The sequence below is a fragment of the Paramisgurnus dabryanus genome, chromosome 11 (genome assembly GCF_030506205.2).
Source record: "Paramisgurnus dabryanus chromosome 11, PD_genome_1.1, whole genome shotgun sequence".
Taxonomy (NCBI): Eukaryota; Metazoa; Chordata; class Actinopteri; order Cypriniformes; family Cobitidae; genus Paramisgurnus; species Paramisgurnus dabryanus.
The window spans coordinates 29,832,365-29,854,166 of record NC_133347.1 but is presented as its reverse complement, the minus strand read 5'-3'; the positions used below and the strand labels follow the sequence as shown (position 1 = coordinate 29,854,166).

General features: G+C 36.3%; 1 protein-coding gene across 1 annotated transcript; it reads left to right on the top strand.

Annotated features, from left to right (window-relative positions):
• Positions 1–239: 239 nt before the first annotated feature.
• Positions 240–21,678, top strand: dcp1a (decapping mRNA 1A). Its single transcript, XM_065247757.1, has 10 exons — positions 240–399; positions 4,838–4,878; positions 4,984–5,111; positions 5,330–5,396; positions 5,510–5,648; positions 13,139–13,228; positions 16,388–16,813; positions 17,255–17,296; positions 20,463–20,663; positions 20,746–21,678. Exons 1-10 carry the CDS (start codon positions 265–267, stop codon positions 20,824–20,826), a joined length of 1,350 nt encoding a protein of 449 aa, XP_065103829.1. The 5' UTR covers positions 240–264; the 3' UTR covers positions 20,827–21,678.
• Positions 21,679–21,802: the final 124 nt, after the last annotated feature.

Genomic DNA, 21,802 nt, shown 5'->3' with positions numbered 1-21,802 from the left:
TATGAAACGCTTTATTTTAATATGTGTATTTAAATTGTATCACTTTACACTTTCAACTTCGTTTCTTTTCTCACAATGTTATTTTTTTTGTATTTATTTTCTTGTTTTAATTGTTGTTAGTTGTATAAGTTTTTATTAATGCTATACAATAATAAAAGTATTAAAGTAATAAAAGCCTCTGAGATGCAGGGGGCGCGTACAGACATGTGATAAAGCAGTAACCGGAAGTGTGCGTCCTTTATTGTGTTCCGTGCAGAAGTAAAGATGGAGAGTGTGAATAAAGCGGGTCAGATGATGAGTCTAGCGGCTCTGCAGCACTATGATCCCTACATAGTGAAACTGTTGGATGTCACGGGCCAGGTCGCGCTTTACACCTTCAACTCCAAAGCAAATGAATGGGTGAGATTTCAACATTTATTACTCGATCGGCACGGGACAGTTAGCCTGCAGTTGCTAATAGCAACGCCACAAGCTCTATGGGGTTATCTACTGATTCTTATCTCATGAATAAATCATCTACGACTAAACAAAATAAAGACAAGCTTTGAGGAAAGAAAGCACACGACTAAGACTGAAACAGCATCTGTTTCTGATAAATAACATTGGTATTAAACAGAGTCCTCCAACGAGGATCACAGCCCCATCACGGCTTCAACTCAATTTAACCACGCGAACAGAACATCATACATACGCATCTACATATAATCATATATGACAGAAATGATATATGAGAAAATACTACAATATTTAACAATAAACAAATAAAGAAAAGTAAGACAGAAATACATTAAAACACTGTATTATTCCTTGCTGATAAGTTTTTAAAATTTTTAAGTGTGTTTCTCCTACTGGAGCTAGTTTTAGCATTTGCCAGTTGCATAAAACTTTAACACTAGTTTTAAAAGTTAGCCATGAATTTTTTTCTTCAAGACTGATCATAACTGTTTTAAGCATGTTACATAGAAAGGTAGATCAGTCTAATTTAAATCCAAAAATAAGACTGATTAGCCCAAGTAATTGCTAGTTAGTCAGAATCATTCTTAAGACGCAGTCTTATTAAGACGCAGTCTTAACGTCTTGGCTATGATTATGCAACCGGCCACCGGTCTCGCTGCTGTAGCAAGCTGGTCTAGTTGTGTTTTGGTCACTTTTTAAGCTGGTCTAGTTGTGTTTTGGTCACTTTTTTAAGCTGGTCTAGCTGGACTAAGACCAGCTGACCCACCAGCTTGACCAGCTTTGCCAGGCTGGGAGGACCAGCTTAGACCAGCTACTGCCACCTTAAAGTGCGTTTTGCAGGTAAAATTTTTCCACGAATTTGGGCAATTTGCTTGTTGATAATAAACATTTAAATTGTTATCCATTGTATTTTATGTTGTTGGTTATCATAAAACGGAATAAAAAACGAAAAAGTACAGCGGTTTGCAAGGATTCTCCTTTCCCCCTCAACGCACTGCATGACGTCACGTTGGGGAGAGAATTTGCCTTAAGAGCATTGAGAGTGACTAGAGAGATGAGTAAAGTACAATGTTCAGATTATATCAATGCAAATTATAGATAAATACATAGATATAGATAGACTAGATAGATAGACTAGATAGACAGAACGACAGATAGATAGATAGACAGACAGATAGATAGATAGACAGACAGACAGACAGACAGATGGGCTAGTATAGAGAAATAGGCAGAAAGCCAGATAGCCTTAGCATAACTTCGTGTAGAAAGTAAACAAACAATTAACATACTCGTGCGTGCTGGTTTGAGGGAGACCATAATTCTGCTGAAATGGGTGTATGCGATCTTCAGCACAAACGAATTCAGGCAGCATGACTCAAATCCTGGAAGCTGAGTGAGGCGTCACGTCGTCACATCTGGTCGCGAGGTAAGAGCCTCGAACACCGATCAAAACGCACACATTTCCCTACAGCCAGTAGCGGAGTTTCAGTCGGGAGAGTCGGGACTTTCCCGGTTGGCCGGTCTGATAATAGTTATACATTGTGAGTTATATTAGCAACACCGTCTGTCGGTCTGATGTGCGGCCGGTTCCCGCAGCCCGCTGGTCAAACTATGCAGCCTCTCTGCTCAACAAATATAAAAGTGCTCAACCCGTTCGGCCGGTCCAATCATGTCCAGGATTTATAAAAATACGGGGATCAGTGATTGGTTTCTAGCCTGTCATCCTTTGATGTAAAAAGCCGCCGAACGCCTGTTTATTGCAGTATGCGGTTGGATTCAAGCCCGCTGCAGCTGATGACCGCTGCTTCTGTGTATAAAATGATCGTGTGATTCGTTATGATCGCATAAACAATATAACAAAACTTCCTTTTATTTCACATAAAAATATATTTTAGATATTATATGATAGACTAGTAAGTGTGGATTAAGGATGTTTAAAACTCTCTAGCCTGGTGGTCAGGACATGAATGGATTGAATCAGCAGATTTGCAAAGTTTTATTTATCTCCACATATATCATAAATAATAATTAGCAGGGTAACTTTGCAGTATACCACATTATATATTTCCTATTATGTATATATGATTTCCATATTATAAACGTAAGTATTAATAAAACGGCAATAAATGTCTCATCTATTTCTATAGCTCTGGCTGAGGCTTTCATCTACTTCTACCCAACGTGACGTCATCGCCGAATTGCTTAAAAAAAACGTTAATACCAAAAACATTAAAAAAAAGGGTCTTTAAGACCTTTTTTGAGACATTTTAAAAATGATATACATATCTTGAGTGATTTATGTACCCATTAATCAACAGTGGTGGTTAACCTGCAACACGCCCTTTAAAGGGATAGTTCGGCCAAAATGATATTAAATCCATGATTTACTACTCACCCGAAGCCGTCCGAGATGCATATGTCCATCATTTTTCAGACTAACACATTTTCAGTTATTTTAGAAAATGTTTTAGATCTTTCAGTTAATCAAATGTGAAGTTATGGGGTCCACGACCTTCAAGTCCAAAAAATGTGCATTCATCCTTCACAAAATAAATTAAAACGGCTCCACGATGATAAACAAATGCCTACTGAGGGTAACCCGTGCGGTGTTGTTGTTGAAATATCCATTTTTAAAACTTTATAAACGAAAATAACTTGCTTCAGGTAGCGCTGCCATCTTAGACCTTTGTTTATCATCCTGGAGCCATTTGGATTTCTTTGGAGAAGGATATATGCACATTTTTTGGACTTGAATGATGTGGACCCCGTAACTTTATTGTTTAGCACTAGCAGCTGAAAGATATTAGACATTTTCTTGCACAACAACTATTCGGTGGTATTGTTATTTATTTAGGCTAAAAAAATTAGTCACTTCTTAACCTGTGGACAACAGCAGTTAGTGCTCTCTTGCCATCCAGCGGGGCTTAGGTTCCCCTAAGTGTGTGAGGACCGTTGATCTATATAAATAACGGGATTAACGTAACAGCGTAAAGTGATCGAGCAGCCATCTTGGTAAGCCCAACCGGCAGAGGGAGTCCAGGGCTTGACATTAACTTTTTGAGGAACTTGTCCTTTGGACAAGTAAATTTATGTTTCACTTGTCCATGCACAAAAGTCACTTGTCCGGGTAAAGATTTATAATATAATGTGTTTTTTGTGTTTTGCTAATCAGTGGGGGGGCAAGGGATTTTTCATAGGGGTGGCCAGGCAGGGGCCAGCAGTTACTCTGGAGTGGCACATAAAATCTCTATCATCCAACCTTAAAATACTTTTAAGTATTATAGGTGCGTTAATCACAATGATGTATAACATACAATTGCTACAATACTTAAATTTTTATTAAAATGAATTGAGATTAACATACAATTTATAGTCATAATTCAACCTCGTGTTTTTTTTTACTATTTAATCAAATAAAACTTTTGAAATTTACTTTGAAACCAGAATTTATATCTCCCATTGCTGAAAAAACTATAGAGACCAGAAAATCACGTGAATTTTGTAGGCCACTGAAATGTATTTTACTAAGATTCATTTGACTGCTGCTTGCTACTCTTTCTGAAGAAGGATGATATATCTGCTGCCTTTCTCTTCATTTTTCTCACATTTCAATGATTGTCTGACATTAAAACTAAAGCAAAACATTAAAACATTACCATGTATTAGGGTAAATGTATCCAGATTATCTGTTATATATAAAATCAATCTTAATCCTAGCATTTACGCTGTAATGTTTGTGTGGGATTCTTAAAGTCGCGCGGCGCACACACACATAGGCGCGCTGAAAGAGAGATTCTCATTATAAAACAGATTCTTAAACAAGATTTTAACCCCATTATGTGTTTTTACCGAACTTTAGAAGAGAAAAAATACGGACTTAAATCTGCTTTTTGACACACAGGGATGAAAACGCCCCTCTGTGTTTGGCGACCAGGTTTCATGCGCGCGCAGTTTGTTTAGTAACGTAAGGTGTAAAAAGATAATTTTTAGGATAATAATGTAATAATGTACAAGGAGACTTCATATACAAACGGAGACTAGTAAAGTGATATTTTATCATTAATCTAATATCACTTTTCTTGACTTAATAGAATGTTTGGGCAGACCAGTATGGTGGCGCGGTGGCTTCACAATTGTGACGTCATGCGCAATCCAGTCATTTATATAGATCAGTGGTGAGGACACATGAAAACTACCAGTAGAGCGCCTCACAGAGAATCATCAATCTTTATATTGATGGATGATTAAGCAGTGCCCATAGTAATAGCAGTGCTTGATCTTGTTGTATTAGTATCTTTGGTACAGTCAGCATTAAGTAGCTGATATTTAAAGACTAACACATCTCTGTTATTTGAAGACTAATACATCTGTCTCTAAACAGGAAAAGACTGAGATTGAAGGCACCTTGTTTGTGTATGCAAGGTAAGAATGGACTGCTGCTGTTTTATAGCTCCAGAAGCATGATGTTTGACTGTTGCCTGTCTCGTACAGGTTCGTGAAGTATGATATGAGTTTGTTTCTTTACAGGTCTGCATCCCCACATCATGGCTTTACAATTATGAATCGTTTGAGCACTGAAAATTTAGTGGAGCCGATCAATAAGGACTTGGAATTTCAGCTGCAAGATCCTTTTCTGCTGTACCGGAATGGCAACTGTAAGTTCTTTTATAAATACTTAAAAACTGTAGTTCACACTGTAGTATTTATATAGTTTTTATGGCCTCCTAACATCATGTTGATATAATTAAAGGGTACAGATAAAGAAGTGAACTCTCTCTCTCTCTCTCTCTCTCTCTCTCTCTCTCTCTCTCTCTCTCTCTCTCTCTCTCTCTCTCTCTCTCTCTGTCTCTCTCTTTCTCTCTCTCTCTGTCAGTGGGCATTTACAGTATCTGGTTTTATGATAAGAAGGACTGCCAGCGGATAGCCCAGCTCATGCTGCAGTGAGTAACATATATAATTGTTATTGAAACTGTCATCAGTGCAGTAGAATTGGTCATGGATTGGATTATCAGGGAGCAGCCATACAGTTTTTACCACACATTGCACATTGCAGGATTGTGAAGCAAGAGGCGTTGCAAGCACAGCAGGCGTCACCAGCCAGAGCTCTGGACAGCAGGACAAACGGTTGCGTTCAGACTCGTCCCACAGATATACTGGAGCTGCTTAGTAAAGCCAAAGAGGAATACCAGAGGGTATGACTGATTTTTATTAATCTCGACTTATTTCACTCCTCTATAAAATGCTTGATTCTGATTGGCCAGTCGAGACATTCCAAGTTTCGTTCATTTCAGCTAACTACCAATCAAAAACAATAACTCATGGCTGCAAATCATTTTGACAGGTACAGTTTAATATTACAGAAAATGAAATATAAATCTTTCTTTTAGAAACAAATGACACAATATTTACAAGGGATGTCCTGATACCATTGTGTAAAACATAGTAATAAGTAGTCATAGTAAAAAAGCTGTAGTATGCCGATGGTTTTTTTGGGAATTATGCGCTTGAACTTTTAAGCACATCCCGGGTGCAGAATTGATGAACCCAAATCATCCTGTACACTACGTTTATTGGCTTCTTGGATGCAGAGTTGATGCACTTGAAGCATCCTCACATGGGAATTCTCGCAGTGCAATGGATTGTTCATAACTGTTAAAACACAAAGAGAATAGATGCGTCAGGTGCTCAGCACATAGTGAATTGAATCCATCCAACGGCTTACTGAGACTTCAAAATCAGATCTTTAAAATACCCTACAGTTATTGTGTGTGTGCGTGTGTGAATGACACGTTTCCCAGAGTACAGTTTTTCCGTGAACTTAATCCTTAAGAGATCCTAGGGACATTATGTGCCATTTTTAATCTATCTAGACTGATGGTTGAATATTGCCCAAAATTAGGTTAATAATTTTTGATAAATGTAAGAATTTTGGTTTTACTTTTTTAAATTAGCTTAAAATGGCTAAGCTACATTAAAACCGACACATGTGATCCTAGGGACAAAAAATGCGTTCTAAACTAATTCAGTAATAAAAACGATGAGAGGCCATAATCGAAAAAAATCAATCTTCATTTTGCTTCTCCCTCATGTTGTTTATCCAAGTACACTGCTATAAGTATAAACAATATAGCAGGAGTAGTGAAAATGGCAAGGCATTACAGCACACATAAGGCTCTAGAAATAATCATGCCGAGGATTCTGATTCTGATTTCACAAATGTAATTAAAGGAACAGTATGTAGGATTGTGGCCAAAACTGGTATTGCAATAACAAACCTTGTAGCTAAAACTGGTATTGCAATCACACAACTGGTGGCCAATACACAAAATGACAACATAAACATCAGTTGAGGGCTGCAACTCCACTTCTTAAATGACAATATCCTGGCCAGACCACTGTTGTGAGTGATATAAGTATTTGAAATGAAAATTATTTCTTAAGGTCTAGTGACATATCAGGGCCATTTTATGATTAATTGATATACATTTCTTACATACTGTTCCTTTAATATTTGATACGTATGTTTCAGGCAGAAGTAGTGTTAAAACTAAGTGGATTTTTTTAATGTATTATATTTTAAGAGCAGTTTTTGGATAGGTGTCATTTTGGCCTTATGATCACAAGTGTGAGTTTTGTATAAAATCTGACGCTGTTTAAAAAATAACATTTCCACAAATGTAATTAATATTTGATCTGTATATTTTAGGCAGAAGTAGTTCTAAAAGTTTAAATTGTTTAATATGGGAAAAGAAATATTGATGTATGATATTTTTTGAGCAGTTTTTGGGAAGGTGTCATTTTTTTGGCCTTAGGAACACTTATGCAAGTTTTTTTAAGGATCTCTTGAGGGTTAAATATCTTTAAAGGTGCGTTTGTCCTTCACATGAAGCTATCGAGTGTATTAAGAAGACTTATAGTGCATACAACCGTTTAAGATGCTTTTTATAATACTTTGTCCTTTTAAAGGGATAGTTCACTTTAAAATGAAAATTATAAAACGGGCAGTTCTGGTTCTTCATTCTGATTGGTTGAAACGCGTTCTAAGCCGTGATAAAATACACCGGTAACCTCACGGTTCAGACCACATTACATAAGTATCACTGCGCCACTGTTACTGCGTATTGATTTATGAAAATAAACACCACAGTCTTAAATCATATTTTTAATTTGTCTACAATTGCACTATTAATGGCGATATCCAGATAACTGTCAATAAATATTGTTGAGTCATCTCGTCGATAAAGAGAAAACGTTGTCTGAGGATTCAAGTTCATACGTCCGCTATTATCCACTGGGTGGCGATCTTACCCAACTTAAACACTGACGCATTCACTGAAAACACCGTGTAGTACTGTTCATGGCTCCGTCTGAATCTGATCTCTTACTAAAGTTCTTCACAAAAATGGAATTATCTCCGCTTTTAATAAAAAAATTTGAGAGGTGATAAGAGATCAAATGAAGGTAGGATGAAATGTTTTTTTTGTTTGTTTTTGTTTCAAAGCGGATGGTCTGTTCTTTCATTTGATATTTTATGTTTATATAAAGAAGATAATTTTTTGGAAGGCATTAAACTAAAACTGGGTGGCAACTTAAAAAAAAAAAACCGCTGACGGGGAAAGAGTTCAGCATGCTTCCAAGCATATTTGATCATCACTTCAACAGTTGCACGATATAAATGTTAATGTATAAATTAGATGAATGGTGATTTATAAAATAAACACCACAGTCTTAAATCATATTTTCATTGTGTCTTTGCTGTGTCTGTGTTGGTTGGGAACTGCGCTCTGTTTCAGTCACACTTGATTCTGAGGAACTACTTTGTTTGGCGGAAGAGTAATATTTGTACTAATATAATTACAACTTTTTTGGGTTTTATTTTATAAAATCCCGCTAACGTTATGCATATGAAGTAACCGTTTTATAAACGCAATAAACCCCTCGAAGCGTTGGGTTACCAGTGCATTTTATAACAGCTAAGGGGGTTTAGGCACTCCGCTTCGCGTCGTGCCTAACAATGCCCCTTAGCTGTTATAAAATGCACTGGTAACCCACTGCTTCTCGGGGTTTATTTGCTTTATTCTGTCATCATTTACTCATCTTCATGTTGTTCTAAATCTGTATGAAATTCTTTTTTCTGATGAACACAAAAGAAGATATTTTGATAAATGATGGTAAGCACACAGTTGACAGTACCCATTAAATTCCATCATATTTTTTTATTCCTACTATGGAAGTCTATGGTCACTTACTGCTGTGTGTTTACCATCATTTCTCAAAATATCTTCTTTTGTGTTCATCAGAAAAAAGAAATTCATACAGGTTAAGAACAACATGAGGACGAGTAAATGCTGACAGAATTTTCATTTTAAAGTGAACTATACCTTTAATATAGAGCCCGACCGATATGCATTTTTTTGGGCCGATACAGATATTAGGGAGTAAAAAAAGACCGATAACGATATATCGGCCGATATTCTTTGTGTGTATATTATAGTATAGTACACATATACTACAGTATTTTATACTACAGCAGGCTACTGTACATATAATACACTATATACATTAACAGAATATACTATATATAAATACTTTTTTTGCAATGATCACTCACAAATGTGGTGATCAAACACTTAGAATGACGTGACAAAGATATGTAATATAGGCAGGTGTGTTTTACAAGTTAACAATAAACTTTATTATCCAAAATGATTCTAATATAAGTGCACAAAACAGTAAACTTGACTAATTATAAATAACTTTAAAACACAAACAAAACAAAATACATATAACTTAAATGATTGTCAGTTTTGACGAGAATAATGTTATATTGGGCTTATTTTGAAAATGGAAACTCATAAAGTTATTGTTTATTAGCTTTACAATAAGTTATGTACTTCACAAATTAATTAGAAACTTACAGTTAAGATGACAATGCTTGACTTGCTGACAACATAATGATGTAGGCTTATGTTTAATGTACTGCACAACGTTTTAATAACACGAACCCACAGTGTTCTGCCGGGACTTTAATCTTTTATAAAACTAAAGCGTCTGCTCTCCGCCTCTTTAATTTAGCGAGGGTGTAAAGTTGCGCGAGCTTATTTAATCAATTGCTTTGAAATGAGCATGTTCAGTAACAGCACAAGCAGCTGTACTCCCACAGACTGCGCGGCAGTTAAAGCGCGTCCTTTCTCCGCCTCGCGTCATTTCTTCCGCTTGCGTTTTAAACAACTCGCAAGTGGACAAAAGAGACGGATTAAAAACACCAAATGTAAACCGGAATGTGTCTTTCTCGCCCACTTATAATCCAATATGTGAAAAAGAAAATAATTTCCTGAATTAACCACGTAACTCCCTCTAGTGCATAAAGAGTGAAATAATAATATTTTGCATAAAACAAAAACAATAATATATAATAATTAATAAAAATACCTTTTATTTATAGGTGCTTTTCAAGGTACTCATGGAGACCTTTGAATTCAGTTGAAATTGAATTCAGCTGGTGAATGTGCCTTGGTAAGGAGTTCAACAGCTTTTGTGCTGAATAACTAAAAGCCCTAAAATTAAGGACAGTAAGTCTCCAGAGGAAGATCTCAAAGAGCGTGAATGAATATACAAGTGAAGGAGTTCTGAGAGATATTGTCCTGCCAAGTTATAAAGAGCTTTATATGCAAATTGTAAAATTTTAAAACGTATCCGTAACGGACAGAAGCCAATACAGTTGATAAATGATTAGAGAAATGTAATTAGAGATACGTCATTAAGTGACAGTCCTAGCTGCTGAATGCTAGGTTAACTGTAGTTGACAGAGTTTGTTTCTATGGATGCCAAAAAAAATTTCATTACATTAAAAAATCTGGGATGTAACTAGGGATGGGCATAATTAATCGACGATCGATAATTGATTGTTAAGAATTTCGTCGATCACGTTAATTTGTTATCAATTAATTGAATGCATTTTTTTTTATCTAACTCCTGTTTCACAAATACTCCGTATGCAGTGCGTTTGCGTATGTGTGCGGCGAATCCGTCAAGCACCTGTTGCAGTGCGCTGCTGACCGCTTATTCTGCATATAAAACGTTCATGTGATTGACACTTTCTGTGAACACTTTTCCGCATAAACAATAGAACAAAGCATCATTTTTTTTCACAAAACAATATATTTTAGATATTATTTGACAGACTAGTAAATGTGGATTAAAGATGTTTAAAATCTCTAGCCTGGTGGTCAGGATCTGAATGGATCAAATCAGCAGTTTTGCAATGCTTTATTTATCTCCACCTATATCATAAATAAAAATAAGCAGAGTAACTTTGCAAGTCTAGCCTTCCACATTATATATTTCCTATGTATATGATTTCCAAATAATAAACGAGAGTATTCAACGACAAAAAGCGTCTCATATGGAAATAAATCCTCACAATATTATTATTTCTCAAAACTTTATGACAAAAATAAGCAACTGTATTCATACAGTTATTCAAAGACGCACACATTATTCCGCATATATTTGAATATTATACAAAAGTATTCATATAACGGCACGTTTCATATGGCAAATAAATATTCTCACATTAACATAACAGCATAATGAAATGAATAAACAGACAATGAAACAGGATTGAAATATAAATTGTATTATTATTACCGGAAAAAAGCAATATTGCTAAAATAATCTCTGAGGTAAATGCGTCAAAAACGCTGTTACCCGCAAAATAAGTCTAAATGAGCAATTAAAGTGAAAAAGCATTATTAGGCAATGTCTCAAAACTTTATATGACAAAATATATTTAAAAGAAATGTATACTTACAGTTATTGAAAGATGCACACATTATTCCATATTACTCCCGTTTATGAGCACGTTTGTCTCTGGCCTCGCTCTGTTATGTAATAGATTGACAGGTGCGCATCTCCGTCTTTCAAACATATATAATTTTGTAATTACTACCTTAGGAAAATTAGCCATGATTTTATCATTGTGAAAATGTTTTTTTTTTTTTTTTGCAGATTAAAACGATTTGTATTTCCGCAATTTTACTACAAATAGCATGGTTATGGTATATTGTGGAGTTGGAGACCATAGTAAATTTGTGTCTACTGTTGTTTTACAACAAATAAAAACTAAAAGACTATGTTAGTATAATTAAACAATGGTTAATGGGGCTCACAAAACGCACGCTGTTTCACTCATACTCTGTATGCGGAATAAGCCAAGTTTGCGCTGAGGTATCTGTGCATCCCGGTCAGTCTCCTCGGAGCGGCTGTTTTCGGCGGCTGCTGGACTGACGGTCACCATGGGTTGCGGTCGCGTCTGACACCAAAAAATGCTTTTATTTCTCAAAAAAAATCAGTAGACTGGTGCAGAAGTTTTATGCGAGTTACTTAAGTTAGTTATTTTTCACGAGGCTTTAAGTAGCCTAATTTGTTATAGCCTAATGTTAGGAAGGCTAATATCTTGCACTTTCTTTTGGCTTGAATAATTTTGAGTTACATTTTGACAAAACCTTTCAGATCTAAGTATTATGTTTTTTGTTTAATTTAATGTTAAACATGAATCTGTTTTTTTATTTATTTTGGAAATAATGAGGTCTCTGTTTAAGAACGCTGGCTCGCAGCTGCAGGTTGCGCTGCTTTAGAGCACAGCACATGCACGCAAATATATGTTTGTCTAACTAAATGTAGTTTAACTGTCTGCCACAAGTTGATCTTGTAATAAAGGTCTCATCGAGGAAAAACACGCTGTATATTTGTATTCATTGCATTTTTTTAAGTATAAAAGTTAAATAACAAATTTTATTATAAAAATATTAATGATTAATCGATAGTCGATCGTTAATTCTCCCGACGATCGACAAAGAAAACTTAATCGAATGCCCATCCCTAGATGTAACCAATGCATAAATATGAATTTCAGTACCATGTACTATATATAAATGAAAGCAAAGCATCAAATATAACCCCAAGACTCAGTTTTATTGGTTGTTAACGTTTTATTTGAATAACATTTTTTTATAAAATAAACAAGTTATTAGTGACATACATAATAACATAAGTTATTAGTGAAATATCTTGCAAACATTTGTGAAGGTTTAATCTAGAAGGGATGAGAAGCATCAGGTCTTGAGGAGATGTACACTTGTGTATCATTGGCGTAAAAATTAATCTTATAGGAACTAAAAATATGACCGAGCAGTAGAATATAAATTATAAAAAAGCGGCCCTAAAACTGAACCCTGTGGGACACCATGAGCAACAGAAACAGGCTCTGAGCAATCATTCTTGATCTCATACTGGAATACAGTTAGACACTATAGAAAATGGGTTATCTATGCTGGTGACTTGTTAATATATTTAACCAATCCAACATCCTATTTTCCACCTTTACTACATTTATTAAAGGAATACAGTTATATTTCTGGTTATAAATTAAACTATAATAAGAGTAAAGCCCACCCTTTTAATCTATCGGGTGATTTAAAAAAAACATAACCAAGCCTATTAAAGTGTGACCCAACAGTTTTAGATATTTAGGTATACATATTGGTCTGATATATGATATGAGAATTACACTACACTTTAAAAAGTATAAAAGGAAAGATGCAAAAATGGAAATAATTACAAAATAATTAATAATTAAAAATGGTTATTATTTGTTTGTTAAATGTCTTTGTGTGTGTAGAGTCAGTCAATGGAGAGAGATGATTCTCTGCCGTCGCTGGAAAAGAGAGAGGACACCACAGACCGACAGACGGCAACTCAACATGAAAAGGTAAAGAATGCTATTCACCTATATAGTCATGTGACACTTCTGCTAGAAAGTTTCTATAAATGCTTGTCCCTCATTACAAGTCCCCATCAAATCAAAATGTAGGTTTTGTGGCTTTTAGTTTAGTAAGGTCATCTACACTTCCTGACAAATGTCTTGTCGCTTGTGAACAAATTGACCTGAAGTGCCGCTAAAATATATTTCTAATCAAGATTTGTTTTCAAGAAATGGCTAATTGTAATCCCAACAGCTTTTGTAATAATGTTTCAGTGCAAAACGAAACTGTCAAAAAGTATTCTAATATTCAAAGCTCATTGAGTCAATTTTTGCAAAGACATAAGTGTTGTCGCCTTGTCATATAAGCTTCATCTGTAACTAATAAAGGATCAATTAGGTCTCAGGTGTGTATAAAAAGAACCCCAGACCTTCACATCAACTGCAACTACACCTCTGCAAACATCACCTGAAGTCCCTCTTTCAACCAGAACAAGTTTAAAATACCAAGAAATCTTAGCTACCTCTTATATTCCCAACCATAAAAGAGGCCAAATTCTGCAGCAGGATGGTGCTCCATCGCATTCTTCCATCTCCACATCAAAGTTCCTCAAGGCGAAGAAGATCAAGATGCTCCAGGATTGGCCAGCCCAGTCACCAGACATGAACATCATTAAGCATATGTGGGGTAGGATGAAAGAGGAAGCATGGAAGATGAAACCAAAGAATATTGATGAACTCTGGGATGCATACAAGACTTTCTTCACTATTCCTGATGACTTTATCAATAACGTGTATGAATCCTTGCCAAACCGCATGGATGCAGTCTTTCAAGCTCATGGAAGTCATACAAAATATTAAATTTGGATCTCACAACACCACTACTTATTTTGCTGACATATTTTTGTATTTGCAGTAAATTTGTTCAATTTCTGTATAGGCGACAAAACTTTTCTCTGCCAAAATTTGAGCTTTGTGTTTTTTCAGTGAAACTAATTTATTTCAGTGCATTAAACATCATTTGGGAGGGTTTTAGCTTTTCATATTAACTATTTCTATAATTGATTAATTTAAAGTCAAGTTAATAGCAGGTGTTTCTACAAAATAGATAAGTTATAAGACTTTTGTCAGGGAGTGTATAAAGCTGGTGTGACCCTAAACTTTTATAACACTCTAGTAATCAATGTTACATTTAAATAAGTTATGCATTTGGCAAAATTTGGGTATTGTTTTAATTGTAGCGATTCCGATGACAATTCCACTATCAAATCCGTTTCTTATCGATTCCTGGTTCTGATTCCAATATTTTTAGTGAGAGAAAAAAGAACAAATACTTTCAAGAATTTTTATTTTATTCTTTCCATGTTTAGTCTATAACCTCTTGGCTTTAACCGTTAACTGTGACAATTTGTCTAAAAATACAATTTTTAAAAGTGCCAGAATGAATGAAACAAATTGATGATATAATTTTAAATAAACTATGTTGTCCTGTAACATTTAGCTGCCTAATTTTATTGTCTTTTGCTTACAAAAGAGATGTCAGTTTATCCAGGAGGTCATTTTGGGAATGAGCTGTTATTTAATTTGCGCCTTTTTAGTAAACTAGACACAGATTTTCCACTTCCATCTAGCAGTAACAAAGCAACGCAATCTCATTCATTTCAATGGAAACTTTGTGACTTCCAGTGACATTAGCGTAGGGTTGTAACGGTATGAAATTTTCGCGGTATGAAAATTGTCTCAGAAACTATCACGGTGTTCGTCGTTTCACGGTATATGTTATAAAATTATTATTTGTATTATAATCATCAGCTATAATGACCCTTAAATGAATGAAAACAGATATATAAAAAAACCTTTTGAAAAAAAAGAAGAAAATTAAAGCTGCATCACTCATTTGAACAAAATAAGAAATAAGTTATTTCTCTTAAGATATCGCCTATGTGTAATCAACTTAAAATTGACTTGTAATAAAAATCACTTAAATGTGCTTTAGTGTTTTAAGAGAACGAGACGGAGAGCGAGAGGTTCCCAGCGTTCACATGTAAACAAAACAGACATGTGCGCTAATAAACAACGCTTTATCAGGCATTATACTGAGATTAAACGACAAGAAAATGCCATCAAGACTTTTCTGAAGACAGTTCACTTCAGAGGTGCATTTATATAACAAAATTGTGTCCGAAAACAGATCGGCCGAAAATTAAACACACATCCGTTTCCGATTTATGGCCGATTTTCATGACTGGATTTTGGGATTCCCTCTGCATCACGGAAATAATACTGCTTTAAATTATAAACAAAACACACCTTTATCTGCACAGAGGGATGTGTTTGTGAATATGGTAGCACATGTTCGACGTATTTTCTCCTTTTGCAGCCACTCTTCGTCCACATTTCTTGCAAACTGGATATCCATCTTTAAGGACAACACATGCTCATTTTTGGGATACCCAAAGTATTCCCATAATGCAGATTTTAACTTTTTCTCAGCGGGGGATAGAGGTTAGATTTTGTGTTCATTTGGCCATGAAATTTTCTCTGCTGTACAGAGAAAAGCTATATGAGTGGTGTCTAGCAGTCATGTGAAATGAAGTATATATGCGCAGAAGCACAGATGAGATTTCCTTTATTATAATTTTTTTCCAAAACCGGTATTAAGCAAATGTTTACGGTATGATAATCGTGCATGTTAATATCATATACCGGTATACCGTTACAACCCTACATTAGCGACAGTGATCCTGTGCAATGAGATGGGGCATGTCTAGCAACACAACAAAGTTGAGAAAGTTTAACTTTATGAAAATGATGAGTGACTTTTGGGAAACAAATGAAAGGGAGACATTTGGTTTTGTGTACATGAAATCCCAGTTTAAATAGACTTTGAAATAAACATTGACAGCCAGCATTTCATTTACTGTGGCTTTGCTATCATAAACACTGCAACAAAATCGTAAGTTTTCTCCCAAAACCAATTCTGAAACATTGAACAGTCTCTTTCATGGGTCAGGAGCTGCAACTAGAGTTGCTATTTTAATCTGTTATAAACAAAACACTGCATTCATTTTCATTCGTACGTTCAGCATGGGAACTCTGTTTTTTTTTTGTAAGTGACTGAAAGTCTCCTAAACCAAGTTTTTTTCCTTTCCTCTTTGTTCTCCACAGTCAGGTCACTCAATAGTGAAGCAGATCACAGTAGAAGAACTTTTTGGAAGCTCTTTGCCCAAAGAAACGCCCCAGTCGTCAAATCCTACCCCAGCAGAAAGCTTGCGGGGCCTGACGTTCGCCCCTCAACTCACCCCACGGCTCTCGACTGAGCCGGCACTGGTGTCTCTGCTCCAGGGGTCCGGCACCAGGGACTCCCAGCACCCCATCTCCCCAAAAGCAGCTGTTTCGAACACGGAGGAGAGCACGGTGGGGTCCAGCGGTCCTGCACTGCGCCGGCTTCCGCCTGCACGTGTGAATACGCTCGCGGATAGAGACGGGATGCCCGGCTTCATGCCCGGCCCGTTGGTCACCCCACAGTGTTTCGTAGAATCCGGCTGCAAAGTTTCCACATCTTTCACTGGAAAGAGCCCAGCGTCTGTGCAGGTAAGCACAGTTCACTCTCAAGATTCAAATGACTTTAGCACGTACGAGTGTTACATTTACATATTTACATAGTTTTTTTTTTAGCTACTAGGGTTTTTTTTACAGTATATTTCTTAACAAAACCCTTGGTGGGTGTATCAAAGGTAATTTTTATTCTTTTGCGATAAAACGCATTTGATAAAATGAAAAATCACTTACAAGTGAAACATCGTTGTGTCTACTGCCTTACAAAGTATAGAAAACTTGTGTGAGGAAAGTATATTAGCAGGACATGTGAATTTTACATGGTTTGGTTTGGTTTGGTTAGGTTAGTATCACAGTTCTGTTATTTGTATGTTTGAGTAAATATATGATGTGTTAATTTTTAGAGTAGGCCTGTATGTGTGTGACACATAACCTGTTATTCTCATTTTTCCCATGTCTTACTGTCTTCTGACACAGAGTAAAGAAGTGAACGCCCAGACGCTGGTGAAATCCATTACAGTAAGTACAACACCCATCATCACAAACACATGAAGTCTTCACCCATCATCACAAACTGAGTTTTAGGATTCATGCAAACAGCGGAGCTCTCGGAGGTCTTAATTTGTGCTCTTTATTTAACAAGACTTTGTTAATAATGTAATGTGATGGTGAATAAGTAGATGTCAGACTTGTCTGACTGAACCCATGAATGCATAGCATATTACATTTTCTTACATGAATCTAGTGAGTCCTGTCTCTCTGACTGCGTGTGAACATACCTAAACGCCAGATTTAAACATATAAACGACTGTATGGCAAAATGGTTCAGTGCCGGTAGCAACAATTAGGTTTCTTGATCAGGAGACCTTTCTGTGTGAAACTTGTGGCGCTTTTCCATTGCATATTACCCCACGGTTTAGTTTAGTTTGGGTCGGGTCAGCTCACCTCACTTTGGCGTGGTTAGCTTTTCCATCGAGTTTTAGTATCACTTCGCAGTGGGAGGGATTATAGGCGTGTCGAGTTATTTGCGCTGTCTACTGCTGTGACATCATACAAGTGAGAGCGCTGTTGTACATTCCCATACATTTATTTATTTCTCAGTCCGCCACAAAATTAAAATTGGCCACCACAAATAGATGTTTGCACATCGCGTTTATCACTACCTATGTCTCACATGACAGTTTCTGTTCAAACACCGCGGCGTCAGTCGACGGCGCTCCGCTTAGCCTCAATGAAGTTGCCTTTAAGCATATATAATGCTGACGTGCTTGTCGCAAATTTTTTGCCACAAACTGCAAGTTTGGGAAAAACTGTTATGGTGTTCCTGATTCTCAACCTGTGGATGTTTTTCATCGCTAAAAGGGAGTTTGGGAATTTATAGCAGAGCACAGATGACAACATGTTTGCTCGAGACAGCACAAGCTAGCACTGAGCTAAAGCTAATCTTTAACATTATAACGATGACGCTGGTAGTGTCGATTCTCTCAGACCAATCAGTGATGTACAGTGTTTTTGCGTCACATTTGGTATCAGCTCAGGTCGCTTGGAACCCCAACCAAGGTGGTACTGAAAACAGTATCGGGTACTATGAACTGCATGCAATGGAAAAGCGCCATTGTATAAGGCTTGCCGCGATAGTTGGTGAAACGGTGATTACCGATGCTTCAGCCTCTCACTGGTTAGATCACTTGCCTGCCGCGACATCGTCTTTCACCGTCGTTTTGATATTTTCTTGTAATTAAATCATTTAGTTTTGTTAGAGAGGGCAAACACTAACAACTGAATGTGCCTGCTGCCTGAATTCAGCGGAGCTGAACGCACGTTATCACAGAGCAGCAGGTGTCAGATTTCATTTATTCATCAGAGTGTGCAAAGCTGACTGACCAGACGATGACAGAAGCCGCGTGCTTACTCGTTTTTGTTATAATATACATATATGATGTTTAATATAAGCGAGATTGTTTTGTTGTTGTGTTTTTCATCAAGAAAAGTAATAAACCCATCATTCAAGCAGCGCTTTATGGAGAAGTAGCCGGTTGCTCTGCTTGGGACTGGCAGGTTCTGTGAGAATTACCTGCGCACATTGACTCTAATTAAACCAGCTGTTGCACTGCATTGTACGCAAATTCGCACGCAACCAATGCATTTTAACAGTTGCGTAATTCAAAAGTGAAAGTAAAATGTGCACGTCTGCATGCGCATTTATAAGCCCCTCCCACACAGTGATACCGGGATCACCGGGTTTGTGACACGCTGATTAACCGGTGGGAAAATTCTGTCACCACGGCAACCCTACATTGTATGAAAATTGCAAATGGAGTTTGCTTTTCAAATGTCTTTCGAGTTACAACCCTGCTATATTTTAATATCAATTGCAATTCATCATTTGTTCTTTCACTTTAGTTTTTGCAGGACCCATAGAGTAAGTGAAATGGCAAATGGCGAATTGCAATTAAGATTAAAATACGATGAATTTATATTGTGTATAGATTAACTTGTGTATGAGCTTGTTAAGTCATGACGTAAGGAATACTGTTTCTGGGTCCAAGCCATCACTCATTTCAATAGAGGATATTATTTAAACAACTGTTTATGAGCACTATTTATCAGGGGTGTCATGCACCAAATTTTTTTAAGGGGTCACAGAATTTGTGCATGCACAGACATCAAACGAAATATAATAGAGCTTTCAGTCTTTTCCATGGTACTTACATTTCTAACAATCTGAGCGCCCCTGCTTTTATGCAAAATAAAAGTGTTGACTAACTTTCATATCAAATACTATTCAATCGGAATAATCACACATTGACATTTATATTTATATTTACATCTGAAATGGCATTTTTGTTTATTTACGTTTTAATGACTTGTTTAATTGTGTCATTAATGCATTTTGCACAACAGCTGCATTATTCTATCAGATTAATGTTATTTTAAATCCAATGAAAATGACATAAGCTATAGCCACGTGATTGATTTTAATGTTCAATAATGATTTAAAAAATATATGTTTTTAATAAAATTATTAGAGGAACGCATTATTGCATAAAATTTTACCTCATATGTGAACGTGTGATTCCGCGCCCCTGTGAACTCTGGCGAACTTTGTCATTGTACCAAGATGATGAATCTAGAAATCTACTAATATAACGTCGAGACGATCACATTTTAAACCATACATTTTCTACACAGATGAGGTTAACTGCACATTACCTTACTGGGGTTTGGAAATGTTGTGAGCGTTTCTTACACGTTTTAATTCCTCAGATAGCAAAATGCAGCAGCAACGGCAAAGAGCTCGTGAGCAGATTAAAAGACAAGTAACCGATTAATGGACGCTTCTTTGATTTTTGATGTTGCATGCAAAATCCATTTGGCTTGTAATTTTACATGTGTATATAAGCGTGATTGTTTTTTTTATTTCCCTATGGCATTTGAGATTGTTTGGACTGGGCAGTGCTGCATGACATCAGACTTAACAAGCCCATAGAATAGATGAACATGAATATAATCATAGATGCTGGAATGGTGTTAAAAGAAAAAAGTGAACTGAATTCATCTTTGTGGTATGATGACAAAAGCTCATGTTTAACAGTAACAATTTACTGTTATTAGAGGAACTAATTTTTTAATTACTTTTTTTATTTATGTCAATCATTTTTTCTGATCTTATAATGACTTGAAGGCGGGGCCAGTTGTCCACGGGGAGGAGTCTTCACTGCTTCTGTCTCCCAGTGTATTCCAGCATTCTATCACCAAGACAACAGATCCACCCAGAATCCCTGCTTCTCCCTCGTCACCCACCACCCCTCTGGCGACGGCAGATTTACCCCCTGTCCTGTACAGTCGAACCCAGCTGCAAGAGACGCTCATACATCTGATCAAGGTACAGTAGACCAACCACACAACAGTGTGCAGAAACGCCATCAAGTTATGTCCTAATGTAACCTCATTTCACTTGTTTTCAGAACGACCCGCGGTTCCTCGGCACAATCCATGAGGCTTACGTACAGAGCATGACTAAAGGTGTCAACAAGGTCAAGTTATAGCCACTGAATATCTCGCTACACGTTCTGATGTGAACTTTGAACTCTGACACTTGACTGAATGTTATTAATACTGGCAGTTATGACCCAATGATTTTTCATTTGCCACATATTTGGTCTCTCAAAGCCCCGTTATGAACATCAGTTTATTGACCACTCATGGTTGTCAGGTCTCCTGGGCTTCTCTCAATCTCACCAACTAATGCATGTGCTTATATTAAAGGAGTAGTCCACTTTATAGATGGGGCCCATTGACTTACCATAGTATTTTTTTTCCTACTATAAAAAGTCAATGGACCCCATCTTTAAAGTGGACTACTCCTTTAAGGGATGTGTGCAATACAGAGTATTGTGTTCATGAAGAATTATAAGACATTTGGATACAATACATTTGTGTATATATGTGTATATATATATATGATCTCATGTACCAGTGTCAGTATTTAGCGTGCTTTTTGTTGTTTTTGAAAAAGAATGTAATGTGGGATTATTGGACATTTTTTTGTACAAACAGCAAATTATTTTTGACATAAAAGATAAATGAATGACTACATAAGGATTAGATGAGTTCATTTTAGTTTTTTATGTTTTGTTTAGATGCTGCACTTCATTAGCACTGCTGTGTACAGTAATGTATTGAATTTTGTAACTGAAGTGTTAAATGGTTAACTTAAAGAGACCATTGTAAAAGTAATAACAGTAAAGCTAAAGTGTTTCTATATTAGCTACACCCAAACTATAATGCTAATGACAGCAGTTGTCTGAACCAATGAAATCAGCTCGTTTCAAATGTGTTGTGCCATTATAACATTTGTCAAACATTTAATTTCAACATTAAAACAAAAGAGAAAATCAGTTTGCCTTTTTTTCTCCACCATTCAATGTTGTAATAGACAAAGTCTTTCTAAGTAAAATGGCCTAGAACATTTTTTCTTCTATCATTTACTTTGATAAATCCTGAATTTGAAAACCTTGTGTA

Bases quoted from the DNA above. Each gene is read 5' to 3' on its own strand.
- dcp1a (XM_065247757.1), top strand. From the start codon at position 265: ATGGAGAGTGTGAATAAAGCGGGTCAGATGATGAGTCTAGCGGCTCTG. The intron at 5,397-5,509 runs GTGAGTAACATA...TGCACATTGCAG, and splicing joins ATAGCCCAGCTCATGCTGCA to GATTGTGAAGCAAGAGGCGT. The intron at 13,229-16,387 runs GTAAAGAATGCT...TGTTCTCCACAG, and splicing joins CGGCAACTCAACATGAAAAG to TCAGGTCACTCAATAGTGAA.